This window comes from Falco punctatus (genome assembly GCF_963210335.1).
Source record: "Falco punctatus genome assembly, chromosome: 2".
In the NCBI taxonomy this organism is placed as follows: Eukaryota; Metazoa; Chordata; class Aves; order Falconiformes; family Falconidae; genus Falco; species Falco punctatus.
The window spans coordinates 24,883,808-24,899,719 of NC_137581.1; the positions used below are offsets into that span (position 1 = coordinate 24,883,808).

At 36.5% G+C, this 15,912-nt stretch overlaps 1 protein-coding gene across 6 annotated transcripts in view; it reads left to right on the forward strand.

Annotated features, from left to right (window-relative positions):
• Positions 1-15,912, forward strand: part of FRY (FRY microtubule binding protein) — a 217,527-nt gene that overhangs the window by 182,220 nt on the left and 19,395 nt on the right. For all 6 annotated transcript variants that reach the window (XM_080377495.1, XM_080377492.1, XM_080377493.1 and 3 more), the window contains exons 49-55: positions 393-554; positions 1,402-1,476; positions 2,512-2,682; positions 8,441-8,641; positions 9,058-9,219; positions 12,774-12,937; positions 14,133-14,322. In XM_080377495.1, the coding sequence (XP_080233621.1) occupies positions 393-554; positions 1,402-1,476; positions 2,512-2,682; positions 8,441-8,641; positions 9,058-9,219; positions 12,774-12,937; positions 14,133-14,322 (1,125 nt within the window). The remainder of the gene's footprint in view (positions 1-392; positions 555-1,401; positions 1,477-2,511; positions 2,683-8,440; positions 8,642-9,057; positions 9,220-12,773; positions 12,938-14,132; positions 14,323-15,912) is intronic.

Below are 15,912 nucleotides of genomic sequence, written 5' to 3' on the forward strand. Positions count from 1 at the left end.
AAGCATTTTAATGTTTGTTGGAAGAGGGCCAGAGTGTTCAGCACTTTTAGGAAGAACCCATTAAAAAACATTTGCAAGAAATGTGGATTTGAAATAAATTTCATAAGCTTTCTGGGGGTTTTGCTGATTCTTATGTTAGAAACTAGTTTGACAGTTGCTTTGAGTATTAGCTATTCATGAACATAAGCACCAGCTACTAAGTATGACAGTTGTTACTCAGACGTTCACAGTGGAAAATAAACATACATACAAAGTGACGTGGAATTCCATGCACTCTTTGTTTTACCCATGTATATGATCTTCCTGAGTAATCTTTTCTTGCAACGGAAGCAATATGGCCCAGTATAAGTTCATCCTGGAGCATAATACTAGTGAATTACTCTCTCTTTAAGACTCCAATCATTGGGAGACGGTATGATGAGCTGCAGAGTTCTTCTGCACGAGATGGTAAACCCAGAGCAATGGCTGTCACCCGAAGCACTTCTTCAACCTCATCAGGATCTAACTCCAATGTCCTTGTTCCTGTGAGCTGGAAGAGACCCCAGTACTCTCAGGTAAACTTTTAATTAGCCCACTACTCACTAAGAAGTTGCACACAGAGCAGCTGAATTAATGCACACAGGTTCTTAAATGCTTGTGCCCTATGTACCCTATGCAGTGCTCCTGGCTGGCTGGGGTGGTGGCAGCACAGCATCTGACTGTGTGTGCTGAATGTATTTCTTGGACTTGGAAATGGACTGAGTTATGTCTGTCTTCTGTCCTGCCAGTGTTTTTCTTTCAACCTGCAGGAAATGCTTCTCTTTAAGACCTCTAGGGCTAGGTCAGATTTAGCTGAGAATGACAGGTGAGTTCAGATACTAGCAAGGAGAGCAGACAGCATTTGCAACTTTTAAGTGCTGATTTCATGGGAAATCAGGTAAAAGGAATTCCTTGGAACAATTTTCCTAAAAGTGATGTTTAATCAAAGTAATCCTTTATTGATTTTGATCATCTGCCAGTTAAAATAAAATCTGCAAAATAGATGTATTTATTGCTTTTTTTTTTTTTAATATAGCAGATTTTATAGCAGTGCCTCAGGCACAATTCTGCAAAAAATAATTAGGCATGTGCTTAATTTTAAGTTTCTGCATAGTCCTTTTGAAGTGATGCACAAACACAATGTTTCCTTATTATGCTTAATAGAATTAATAGGCTAATTTAAAAATAATAAGCACCAAAATCACTAACAACATTTTTATGTTTCCTTGTACATGTAGTTGCTCTGAAAGCAACCCTTTGGGCACTTAATGACTAATTCTTTGGTTGGTTCCTCCTGATTAAAAATTATTAATGTATATTTCTAGCCACTGGGAGAATGGGTGGTTAGAAAAATGTTCACTTGAGAAACATCTTGTCTTCTAGAAAAGAACAAAGGAAAAGCTGGTGCATGTCCTTTCTTTATGTGGTCAGGAAGTTGGGCTGAGTAAAAACCCTTCAGTAAGTAGCCTTGTATTGACCATTTCTTTGTTTCATTGTGTCCTAAACTTTAAAAGTGAAGAACTTTTGTTTCCCAGAGTTGCTGACCTGATTTGCATAGTTTCATGTCACATTACTATCATTGTCATTTGTACTGGCCCACGCTGCATTTCTCAGCGTATAGACCAGTGAGTGAATGGCCCTCTCAAAGACAATTTACTTACAGAGCTACGTATGGTTTTGCTGTGAGAGATCTGTGAAGCTACTGTAAGTTTTACTTATGCCATCTCAGTGGGTAGAGTAATGACCTCTGGCATTACCAATCTAGAGCCTTTATAAAGTAAAAACTTAAATTACAGAAATAAAACTGAGGGTGTCTGATTTTTTCTATTAGATAATAGTCCTAATGTTACTTTTTAAAAATTAATACTGTCTGGTTCCAGGAAATGGGCAATAGATTATCCAGGGTAGGAAGCTCTTAAAATAGTTATTAAATACTGTCTACAGAGAAAGGAAAATCTCTGAATGTTTTTGAATATGTTGTATGTCACTTGTGTTATGGTGAACAGATCCTTTTTTTTTCTGCAAGACAGGGACCATTTAATTTTTGCAACTAAATTGCAGATACAATTATTTTTTATAGGAAAGGAAAAAGTATAGCTTGTTGTAATTTCTAATCTTTTATTTTAAGATTTTTAACTAGAGAATTTTTTTATTAATTTACTATCTCATCCCCTGACAGCATTTTCTCTGCTAAGTTCCCTGAATTTTGTTCCTATAAATGTATACAAACAATCCAGGAAACTTCAATCTGCAGCCATTAGGAGGTAGCTGTAATATTCTTGGACGTGTTCCTGCAATATGAAGTTGTTTCTTTGTACGAGTTTAATCTGAAGGCACCTGTCCAACATAAATAATAAAGAGTGTTCTAAAAATACTCAGTGAAGGAATTAGGTGTGTACTGGAAATACAGTCTTCTGAATAACCAATTACAGCTTTTAGGAAGAAACAACCAGAGGGAACAGTTTGTTACAAGAGGAATCCTTTGAATTGTAGGTAATTTTTTCTTCCTGTGGTGATTTGGATCTGATTGAGCATCAGACGAGCTTGGTGTCTTCAGAAGACGGAACAAGGGAGCAGGAGAACATGGATGATTCAAACAGTGAACAACAATTCAGAGTCTTTAGGGACTTTGATTTCCTAGATGTTGAGCTGGAAGATGGGGAGGTACAGTATATTTTCTCTGAAACAGCTTTTTTATTAAAACCACTTTGATATTCTTTCTACTAAACACCATACTCTTCTTGTAACTTAAAACTTTAACTGTATAACTATAAGCTTAGTTCTGAGTTCAGATTATTTATTATGTTTACTTAGTGTTTATTTCAGTAGCATAACAGTAAGAGGCTACCACACCCTTCCTTTCTGGATCTGCTTTAGGAAACTCTGCAAAACTGTTACTGGAAGATAAAGCCTCTGTTCTAGTACCTTTTCAGTGAATTATTTTAAATACATTTTTTAAAGTTCTAAATTGTTAACAAATATATATTTGCTGATTGAAAACCGATAAAATGAAATCATTGCAAGTCTGTTAGTTCATGAGTAACCCTCCAAAACATGAATTCAGGCCTTCATGCTGTTGTTACTCCTGCGACTGCTCATGAAATCACTAACGCTTAGAGAGATGTACCTTCCATTCTGCTTAGGTGTCTGTGATTTCATAATTTCACGCAGGAGCTAAACAGAACCCTGAGGGCCCAGATCAGGTCTTGGCAGGTGAAGCCTGTCAGCTCACCTTGAGCTGAAACTCCCGAACTGCTGAATTTGTGGTGGCTACACCCTTTAACCTTGCTTATATCAAGTGTTTCTTTCTATTTGAGTGGGAAAGGCCAAAAATGAATATCCATTGCCAAACAAGTCTAACAATTCTGTTGCTATTTAAAAGTTCAGAAACTGTTAGCTCTTTTGAAGTACTGAAGGTTCAGATGTTCAGCAAACTTAACAGTTTAATAAATTGTCTTGTCATAATCTGAACTAGACTTTAACATAAATTCTCTCAGGCATTACTCTTAGCCCTGAGAACATGTGTACAAGGAGAAATAATCAGTTTTCTCCCTGGTTGAATTACTGCAATAAAATAATTTAAGGTAAACAGACCCCTCAGGTGTGAACTCACACACATCTGAATTTTATTTTTTTTTCCAATGACGAGAAAGGAAGGAGTGGAAAGAGATGTTGCAGAGTCCTTATTTTCCACGTCAGGAATCTCTGTGTCAAAATACAGTAATTTTGGCTCACAGCTGCTCATGACTTTGCTAAAAAAAAAACACCAACAAAAAATCAGTTTGCATCAATGGTTGAAAATACATTAGCCAGATACTATAAAGGAGCTTTAATGTTGCAAACTGATAAATGATTAAACAGCAATGCCAGGTTGTTTGTCAAAAAGTATACCAGCTGCAATAATTTTTGTGTCTTCAGTGTTTTCAAGATATTACAAGGACTTAGGACTGCAGTTTTGACTAAATATCACATGATATTTTTCTGTCCAGTGAAACTCAAGAGTTTCTTCTTTCTCTTCACCAGTTAAAACCATATACAGATTACATATAAATGTGCAGAACAATTCCTATCAACATGAGTTTACCTCCATGTACTGTGACCCTGTAAAGATATGTTTTATATATGTGGCTAATGCCAAGACTGAGGCCCAAATTAATTGATATAATAATTGTCATAAGTTGGTTGTGGAACAGATGCTAAGTTTGTCTAGTTTTATGTGAAGCACAATGAAAAATGTAGTCTTTTACTTAATACAATTTTTACATTGCTGTGGATCTGAGACATTGCATTCCAAGGTTTAGTCCAGACTGACTTACTACTGTTACAAATAAATAGATACTTTAGCCAAATTCAAACCTAGTACACCAGACTAGGTATACTCTATATTCTCTAACAAGTGAGTTTTAACTGTATCATTTACATCAGGTCTGAATTTGATATATTCATAAATATTAATAAAACAATGTTAGAAAATTTAAGCGCGCAAGGGCACAGTCTTTCAAAAACAACCTTATGGTTTAAACAGGCCAGCAATGCTTGTATCATCCCCAGACCACAAGATGTACTTGTTTGAAATTTCATGAAGATGTGAAAGCAAGTAATGGTTATTTTTAGACTTAAAAGATAGGCTGAAGAGTTGAAGTTTCTGTGATAATTTTAGTTACAATTGTAGGCAAATGTTTGTCTGTGATGTCATTATTTATTAATGCAGTAATTTTACATAGATTCTTTCTATTTGTTTTTCTGTCTGTTATATCTGCTACCCAGGAACTTCAGGTAAGAATGCTACTTGAACTCAGATGTGCCAGCATTTATGTCTTCTTGCAAATTTGTATTCTAGAATAACATTGTAGTTTCGTTGTTGCCCTCCCCCTCTTCAGTGTGTGCATAGGTGGGTGGGTATGTGTGTGCTTGCACTTCTGACAGGTGCTTCATTTTTTGTCTTGTATTAGAAATATTTTTAAGGTCTTTTTCAAAAATTCTGCTTCATTTTAAGTTTGTCTCTGACATGTGCAACAGTCTTCACAAATTGTAAAATATCTTAATTCTAGCATCAACTTTTTTCAGATTGAGCCATTTCTGCTTTTAGTATCTTTGTGCATGAATAATACATAGAAACGAAAGAAAACTTTATTATTTATAGTATGGTAAATTTGGTCCATTTGTTTCCATGGGAAAATTATATATAATTTCCAGCTTTCAGATGTGGTATATTGGCTTCTGTTAGCACCTTGCTAAAGCCGATACCTCTTCAGAAAGTTTAGTTCATTGCCTACCAGCCTGAATTAAATGGAATTAATTAATTAATTCACACAGCTTAATGTAATTCAGCTGTATACTCCTAAATTTGCTGTACTCATTTACTTTGTAAAGAAAACTGAAAAGGTGCATCAGTCATTTCCAGTTTAGGACCTAAACTTGCAGATAATCGATGGATAGAAAGAACTGAAATGATAGAGAGTCATAGTGAGTTGTACAAGTGATACAAAAATCAGCAACAACAGTATTTTGCATATTTGTTTCTGACAGTTTGTCCATCAGTTATTATGCAAACACAGCCTCAAAAAAATCTGTCTCAAAATGCGTGTGGTCTAAAAGATACAGCCACATGGAAACAGTGCCTTACTATGCAGTTCAACAGTACCTTTGCCTATACCTACCATACCTGTGCGACTCCATTAACTTGGCATACCTTGTCAATACAGTCAGGATAAAAACTTGTGTGAAAGAAGCTTTGCATGATTCTTGCCACTTCTGTGGAGGAGCTACACTGCTCTCCCACACACAAGGTTACTTCCCTTTTTACTGCCCTTTCTGTGTCTCTCCTTCCTCTGGGTTGTCCTAATGTTTAAAGTGGCTGCAAGCGCACGTTGGCTCCTTTGCCAGAGGGTGGGGATTGTGGGAAGCCATACTTGCTCACTGCTGGCCAGACACTTTTGTAATATGTGACTGTTTTCTTTTGAATTGATGTTTGTTACTGGTGGCTTTTTCAGATAGGAGATAGCTTTGCTCCCACTGTAGATAAAAATGAACAAGTTCTTGAATACACCTTCCCTCCTTGTTAACTGTGAAAGAAAGTTTGCTTAAGAGACTATAGAAACAACCCCATCCTCATAGACATGTGTTGACCTCTTGTTTAAATTCAGTATGATTCTGGGTGCCCCTGTAGCAAGCTTAAGTTAACCCAAATGCTATGGGTATTTGGGTTATACAGTATTTCATATCTCTTACCCCCTCACTTTTAATTCACTCCCACTTTTACCTGCATGCCCTGGAAGTGTCCCTTTTTCCTTCTTCTTGCTGGCTTCTTTCTTTAAGACATCCCAGAATGAAACTGCAGCAAGAAATATTCCCATAGACACTGGCTGCAAAGTTTGCTGGTAGCTGTACTAGGCATCATGAGGATCAGGGTGTGATGACAGTCATCTTTGCTTGCTTGCTTATTTATGTCATTTTGTTACTTGTTGTTTCAGTAACTGATGTGTTTGTGGAGGATGTCTCATTGCTGCATGTGTCCTCCAGCCTTTGTGGGGGAAGATGGACAGCCAAAGGATTTGTTAAAATAAATAGCTGGGAACTGAACAGTCATTGTTATGATTTAGAGAGACCTGGTTTTTTAAATCTTAAATGTGTTCTGTTCTCTTCCTGCACAAAACTACCATATGATCCCAGTCCCAGAATGAAAACTCAGGGTTCTTCCAATAATGTCTCAACCTTCATAGCAATGTCATGTTCATTTGCTGTTGAATATAGTGCATTGCTTAGTTCTAAATGGTCTTGTGGATTACAATTCTTGCCTTGTCTTTTTCCTAAAAAAATATTTTTTTTCTTTTTTCCTCATATTTGTTCATGAACGTTGAGCTTAGTGTCATAAAACTGAACTTTTCCTCTTTCTAATCATATTCCACAGTCCATTGCATTAAAGGGCAATAACGCAAAATAAGATCTATTTGTGCAATTCTTTTTTATTGTTAAGGAGGTAAGATTGCCACTGAATTAATTGCACTTTATGCAGTTTGGTCCCTGTTCAGTAAATGACTGAGTAATCTTGAATGGAGAGTACTCAAGTGTTTAAAATTACAGATCTGCTTAAGGGACCTTACTGAATTCTTTCTCTATGATTGCACATAATTTTAATCTGCATAAGCCCAGGAGATATAGTCACTGATTTGATAATAATAATAATAATAATTCTGATTTTTTTAGGCAGAACTATATTTTTGTCAAATTTGTATTTAAAGGATTACTGTTAACTTGCATTTTCAGCAGTTGGTTTGCTTGTTTAAGTGTGCCATCTTGTAGAATCTTGTTTTAAACAGTCAGCCCTGAGCCTTAAAAAGAAACATTTTCTCTATAAACCTCCTTCCCCTGTTGATGTAATGTTGAGGGCTTTCACCTAGATAAAGTACCCAAAACTGCAACTGGATGCTTCTGGGTAGACCCTTGATGCTGTGTAAGGCCCCTTTGGCCTCTGTGGTTCCATTACAGGAGCAGCTGTGGACATGCTCCTGCATTTGCAGGAGAGGAATCTGACTAGACTTGAAAAAGGGAGCAAGAGAATTAATGCAATTAGAGAAAACAGTCCACTGGATACAGTCCACTGGAAAATACATAAAATAAACAAATGGAAAAACAGTGGAAAACTAATTGTCATTTTTATACATGGAGGAAATCAAATGCTCTTTGTATCGGTTCACAAGCCTAACAAATAGTTACACAATTTGCTTAATGCACTTGGCTTTATGAAACTGCATGTGGGATCAGAACTGAAAGTCAATATAAAATGTTTGGTCCATTTGACTTTGTTCTGTTTTAAATGTGAAATCTCAGGCAATACTAATCAGGTTATTCTCAAAGTATAGTTTAAAAGAAATCAAATAAATTCAAGTAACAAAAATAAGCAATATGGGCCTAGAATAAAAGTTTAAAGAAGTGTGCTTCTTTGGCTATTACATTTTGTGTGTAATGAAGGGTTCATTCAAATCTACTCATCATTACGGTTATGTACATAATGCGAAGATCCTAAAATCCTTAACATATGTTTTGCAATTGAACCATTGTTATGAACTGTGCTCCTAATACTTCTAAACATCATGGAAGAATCCCTTAAAATTGCTTCCAAACTTTTTTTTTGCCTGTCATTGCTCTACCAGTATTTAGGTGTGTGTCTGTATGGACTTACAAAAACAAATTCTTAAATCAGCAAATGCATGAAAAACACCTAATACTGAAAAGACTGAATCTTCATTTAACTGTCATTTCCATGCTTCTGCTCTTTTCTCCAGGTGAACAAACAAAATAATGCTTATATGAAGTTTGTATTATATTTTTACATCAAAACATTTTTTGAGCTAACTTTGATCTAATGATTTGTATATGATGAGTTTCAAATCAAGGAAGCTGACCCTGTATCTGATTTCAGGGTGAGAGCATGGACAACTTCAACTGGGGAGTACGCAGACGGTCCCTGGATAGCCTGGACAAGTGTGACATGCAGCTGCTGGAAGAGAGCCAGCTCTCAGGAAGCACACCCAGCCTGAACAAAATGAACCGCGAGGACTCCGATGAGTCATCAGAGGAGGAGGACCTGACCACCAGCCAAATCTTGGAGAACTCAGACCTAGTAAGTTGCAAACTTGCTATTTAAGAAAAGAGAGGATTGTGGTTTTAAATAACCTGGGCTTTAAGTTTCTTCTCATCCAGGTGCAATCTAACCAGCTGAAATTGGGGGGTGGCACACAAAAACTAGGTGACAGTTTTGCACAATTGGCCATTAGTAAATCTTTCTGATGTATCTAATACTTAAGGGCAAGACTCCAGTTTGGTAAACTGAGTCAGGTTTTCATTGTTCACTTCTGGGATGCTTGCATGCAATTTTTATGATAGAAAAATCAATTATGATTGAAAAAATGTTCATGTGCAAACTAAGAAAGCCACCATCACTACCCTTTAGGAAAATGTCTGCTTTGCATGTTCATAAAATGTGTGTGGTAGGGTAGCTATATACTCAGTTCTATGCTTTTGTTGTCTTTTAAACAGATTATAAATCTTTCCCCATCTGAGGATACAAATCACATTGACTCGCTTTCTACATCATGTGATGCAACCTCAGCAGACCCTCATCATTTTAATATAGGAACGTCCAGCTTTGATGTGTCTTTGCCTGATGTGAATAATCTCCAAGTGTCTGAAGGATCCAAGGTGAATACATTTTTACTTTCTTTTCCAACTGGACTGTATTTTACATAACACTTTTACAACAAGTTTAGTTTACTTACGTTTTTACTAAGCGTTTGATCTGTGAAAGTACATTCTGATTTCCTGTATGTAGTGGCACAGTACAATATATTCATATGTTCCTGCACATTCATACCCTTTCCTTTCTATTTACACTTCCTCCATTGAAAGATTTTATTTATCGTTTCTGAAGTATATTGCACTACATATACACCAAGATACTACAAGCTGATTGGAAGACAAATTCATGAACTGGTTACAAGTTACAACCCTACGGGAATATTCTTTTGTTCTTCATGCCGATTTAAAAGAATGATATGCCAGCTCATGTGGTGGGTGTACGCATGTATTCTCTGAGATATTTTGTATGTGGGAACCTATTGTGCAGTTGTGTGCACTGGATTCAGTTCTTGCATTTTGGCAGACACTCAGAAATTTTAAATTCATTACCACAATACTAAGCCATCTTGGGGTGGCGGAGGGGGCAGGATTTGCAAGGCTACAACAACCATGTTCAGCACAGTTTATTTCACACAGTTGTATCAGAAGATGCACATAGAGTAAGGTTGGTAAATTATTATCAGCTTTGGGATGGCTTCTTTATTTTCTCTTTGATAATACTTTTTTGTGGGAGATCAGATGAACCTACTTTTCTCAATGTCTCTCCAGAAATATAAACTGGGGTGGGGTGTGGGAGAGAGATTAGTGGTTTTATGACCCTGTTGCCTTACCAGTAAAGCTTTCTCTGTCATGTCTAGATTGGGTAGCTTCTGCAGAAAAGGCAGTGTAAGAGAATGGAGCAGGGGAAGAACATGTCTTGTGTAATCATTGGCCAGTTCTTACCCTTGGTCCCCTCTGAATGCAGTCATACAAAAAATTGATACAGTACTGCTAGCACTGCATATAACAGAAGTAATGGAAACTTCTAGTGAAGAGGTCATAGAAAAGGAGGTTGGAATTGTCCTGAATGTTGAACAGCTTTTTTGTGTCAGAAACTTCCCCAGGAGGAATAAGGGACCAGAGGACAGAAACGTTGGTAAGGATAGGAAAGGAGGGGAACCTCTCAAAATAATGGCTGTGGAAAAGGTAAACTCATGATGTTTTGTCAAAACAACTGTTAGTAGACAGGTTACCATTTAACAACCATAAGCAGCAGAAGTTGGCTGAATTTCAGTTCAGGAAGCTGCAGTCAGAACAGATGTGTTTGCAGGTGGTGACTAGTTTCATGCGTCAAGCTGCAGCAGCTGTTGGTCTGTATGTATATGAAGACTTGCAAATGATAGTACATGAGTTTCATATTTGCCTGGGGTCTTAGAATCTTTAGTGTGAAAATTCCTTTCGTGTCATAATAACCATGTGCCAGTGTTCATCAAAAAATAAAAGCTCTGGAAAAAGTAAATAAGTAAAAAATGTAAAATCACAGCAGTCTCTTTTGGGACTGACAGGCAAATTCAGCTAGTCCTGGTACAGGATTGATATTGGTGAAATACATAACCCAAGTTGACAGGGATTTACAAGTGTTACAGACATGTTTGAATTTATAAGCTTTATACAGAATGCCTTCTTAGTGTTCTTTGCATCAAAGATATTTTCTTCTGGTATTTATGCTTCTGTATTTTTACTGAAAACAAAATTGAGTCAGTAGAAACAAAGTTAAAATGCCTGGGTTTATACTTACTTAAAGGAAGAAGCAATCAAATTTTTAGACAGAAAACTTGAAACTTATACCTAAATAGTTTTTACTTATTTTATAATAGAAAATCTGAACTCTTTGCTGTTTCTCTTTTCCTCTGAGTTCTTATTTTCAGACAGCTGATGATATGTCAGCAATGCAGAGGAAAATTCTTGTTACTACTTCAGGGCTGTTCAAAAATGTTCAGTTGTCACATTATAAGCAAACAAAACACCACTTCAGCTTTTAAATAGATGCAGTGAATGAGAGCAACAGACTGATTAAGCCTCTTCTCAAATGTTTCAGTGCCAAAATCCAGGTATTATTGTTAATGGCTGGTAAAGATAGTCATCACAATAATTAAGGTAGTATTTATAAAGGATTCGAAGGCAGTGATGGATAATGCTATGAAGGATACAAAGATTCAGATGATGCTATTTTATATATTTTTCAAGTTATCTAAACTGAACAGTTTCTGGAAGTGTACTCCAATCCTGCATGAATATTTGGAGGTAACTTTTTTTTTTTTCTTTTTGGGCATCATATTGTAGTCCAGTGACTGGGAGGTGTTTGCTTCCTCCTTTTTCCTCGCTTACCCTATCACATCAAAATGTGTTTTATTTATACAAATACCATCATTGCAGTGAACAAACCGATGGTTCTTTCAAGATAATAGTTCATATTTGAAAGTAGTTGATACTAACTACTTCTTGAAGAAGCATGAAACATTTATGCTTCTTGTCAGCTGCTCTGATTCCTATTCTGGTGATTTAACTATATAGCTTTCATTTCTCTTTTCAACATGGTTTGTACCCTGATTCATTTCATCCACCCTGAACTCAGGAATATTCCTGTCCCTTTCACCTAGAAAACAACAAACAAAAAAACCTTTCTCCTACTTAATTTCTGATGCTGTCCTTTGTGATATGAGTCTTGTTTAAGTTTTAGAAGTACAAATCGACAGAATTTATCGGTAGGATCCAAGCAGGTCTGTGAGCTGCAGAGGGACACTTTTCTCTTTTAATTCCACTTGCCACAGATTTCCCTCCCTAGCAGCTCCCAACACATGTACATGCACATGTACCTGTGTGCATAAACTCACACCTTACAAGATACCCCCCCCCAAAAAAGATAGAGTTTGAGCTACCCACTGCAGTCATCCCTACAAGAACTGCTTTGCAGGATGCTGTGGATCATACAGACAAAAGCTAAAAGATTAAAACTGAAACAAAATTTGTTCAGACTAAAAATGCAAGAGAAACTGGAAAGTTTCAAAAAGAAATCAAAACCTTTAGGTGCTAGTGGATGAAAAAGGAAGGAAATAATGGAAACATAATCCTTTTAATGGCCTGTAGAATGCTTTGGATTCCTCTTGAATGGAAGTTATTATGTAAATTACATGCTAAAAATAATTATCAATTCAAAACATGCACAGAGTCTTTCAGACAGTGATAGTTTTCAATTTTAAGAGGCTTTAATACACTCTTGGACACTACAAAGTGATAAGTGACAAGGACAGCCTGACAGTAACAAGAATGCTATTGTTTTTCCTGAAAAAATACTCCTTGCTATGTTGCCAAATGCATTGAAATCTGAAATTCTTCTCTAGACAAATCAAGTTGAAAAAACGCCTTAAAAATAATACTGATCCAAGAAAATAAGTTAAGCAAATACGGTATTTTTGAAGAAGTATAACTTGATGCATGTAATTTATGATCTGTGGCTTTTTATCTGTGCAATTTAACATGTTGTCAGGTGGATTTTTTCATTAAATGCTTTCTATTTATTAGTGGAATTAACTTACTAATTTGCTGTTTTTCTAAGACATCATCATTCACTCCCCTAGGTTGAAACTGTACATGAAGAACAAGATACAGCAATCCATGAGGATGATCTTTCGGGGTCTACAAATGAACTCCCTGGAGTGTTCGAATGCAGTGATAGCCTTAGTCTGGATATGACAGAGACCGAAGAGAAAGTTGACAGGCTGGAACAATTTGCTCTTGCTAGGTACTTGCTATTATTCATGCAAGTTCTTTTATTGTTTTACACTGTACGGCAAAGTGGTAACAAGTTAATGGAATGGCTGTTTTGCCCACAGGAGTTACAAAATTTTCCTAAATTTAGAGCAGTGAGAAGACAATTACGTAATTACCTGCATATTTATCATACAACTCAAAAAAACCCCCAAGATCTTCAAGGAAGAACAAGATACGTTTTTTTATATACATCTGTGCAGTTAGTCATTATAGATGTAATATATCTAATCAAAAGGAAGAAAAAGGATTTTTAAAGATTCACAGTATTGGAAATACTCCTTAGTTAGCTGTTCAGCAGATCAGCCATGCATTAATCTTTCTGATTTCTTACGGGTCATAAGTAAGTCACAATATTGTCAAAAATCCCATCTGTATACTCTTGAGGCTGCTGGCGAGTGTGGCTGGACCCCAGTATATGTTGCAACAAGGCATCAAGATTTTTCCATGCCTTATGGAGCTCTTGCAGATTTTGGATGCTGAGTAGACTGCAATTAGCCCATATTTATGGAAAGAATTAGGATTTATAAAGACGCTCGCTCCCTGTCTGTGTGCCACATGTTTCAGAACCAAAGTTCCTGTTCTTGGGAGCCATAGAAAGTTATTTCTCCGTCCCAAAGGATAACACACAAGATCAAGTAGCTTAGTGCCCTTTAAAAATGGTAGTCAGCCTGTTTCACTGACTGTGGAGTGCCAGAATAATGCTCTGTCCTAAGAACAGTGTGGAGAAGGGATGGGTCTTCTCCAATCCATTCCCTTGGGGGGAAACGAAACAGGTCAGTATATATAATGTTGGTACTCGGTGAGATTGTTCTCAGTATTTCTGCTCTACATTACTAAAACCAAGTTTTGCTAAAAGAGGTTTTCTTCATGGCCTTCATCCTCCTGTGAAGTTTCAGCCTTCTTCCTCTGAACAATCGTAGGATAAAACGATTCAAGTATTCTGAGATGCTAGTGGCCTGAAGATAAGGATTCTGATTTGGAGGGGTTTTGCATTGTAGCCAACATTTTGCCATCCTTCAAAAGTAATTTGAAAGTCCATTAATATTTTTAGAAAGGTGCTGTAATTTGTCCTGTGATTATATCTCCGTTACAGAGTAATTTATCTGCCACTTTCTTGGTATTCTTCTTTCATAACGGGCTTGTTGTATTTTTTTTTTCTCCTTTAGTTTTGGAGATGTTGATCGAAATGCTTCCCCTCCTCCCTCACCGTTTTTTTCTGCCATCCTTGCTGCATTTCAGCCAGCAGCATGTGATGATGCAGAAGAAGCCTGGCGTAGTCATATCAACCAGCTCATGTGCGACTCCGATGGTTCCTGTGCAGTTTATACATTTCATGTGTTCTCTTCCCTGTTTAAGGTGAGGAAATAAGTTTAAGATGCAAAATCAAAATGTTTAGATTGTGGCTGTTAGGATGGTTCTTTATGGTAGTACCAGTAATGAACTGCTAGGTATATAACCATTGTAATTTTGCATGCTGCAGAATTACTGTACTAGGTTTTCCTGCAGAACTGTCTTCTAGGACCAGTTTTGTCATAAAACCAGTATGTATCTCATACTTGAAGGTTTGGGGATAATGTTATAAAATACGGATCCACTTTAAAGAGTATTTTCTTCAGTACTTTACAAACAGCCTGAAAAAATAACGGCAAGAGACAGGAAAGAGCCATTTCATCTCAAACCATTGTTAATCTGTTCTTTCATCTCAAACTGTTGAAATCTGACCATGCCCATGTAAATGTCAACTGTATTAAATATTGTGTACCTGATCATCTGAACAGAAATATCCAGCTGCCATCATGTAATATAAATTCCACAGCCTGAGTCTGAAGACTAGAAATACCTTTCCCATTTCTAACACTGTATGCGCACAAAGATAAGACTCTTGCAAAAAGATAGGGAAAAAAAGGAGTCAAATGTAAAAGCTGTTCTAAGGAATGACTGTTTCTACCTGTAATTAGTTTTAAAGCCTTTTTTAATTGTTTCTCTTGCTTTATATGAGGCAGCTGCAGTATGTTTAGCGTGCTGCAGCGATGTACACAGCAGCCAGGCAACTTCATGTAGAATTTAAGTACCCATGATCTCAGGGTATACAATTTTTTATTAGCAATGGGTACCCCACTAATAAATATAAAATCCTAAGATCTTTTCATATCTTTAAGATTATCCTTATAAGAAAGAAGCATCATTCAATAAGATTCTCTTCTGCATCCTGTTTCCTCTGTGCCCCACTGGAGTTAATTGCACGTCTTCTCTAGCTACAGAGTTTCTTGCTTTAAACCTTACACCACTGTAAAGATGGGTGCCTTACTTTCTTTTAAACACTGATAAAGAACTGTTTGGAAGGAAAAAAACGGTACTGACTTGAGTGCATGACAGTTCAGTTTTGAAAATTAGTCCTGTTTTTCTTCATGATGTGTATTTCAGCTTTTGTTATGTCCTAGAGGTTAATAGCCCTGTTTAAGTGTTCTGAGAGCTATTTGTTCTGTTTGTTCTCTTTGAAGAGGTGAAAAGGAACTGGTGTCACACTTCTGAAAACTAAATCAATGATGCTGTGTAACACAATACCTAAACATTACCTGTAAAGTACCTTTTTAACTCTAAAAGTACCTTTTTAACTCTAAAACATGGCATGCAGACACTATGTCTGCTGATGTGCTTGCCCTATATTCAGAAGATAGCCTACTCATTTTCTTCAGTTGATACTGCAGGAGAAAGATACAATACTGGTCTCAAAAAAAATGTTAGTAACAGCAAAACTTGAATAACAGTGGTGAAAAAAAAAAATAAATCAAAGATGGTAATAGTATCAACAAACCAGAATTTTCTAGCTAGAGTCACAGCCATATTTTTAGTTAATAAAAATAGCTTTGTTCTCTTCAGGGTTGAAACGTAGTAGTATTATTTTCCCAGATTTTTTTTGTAAGATCCCAGCTTGTCTGGAATTGT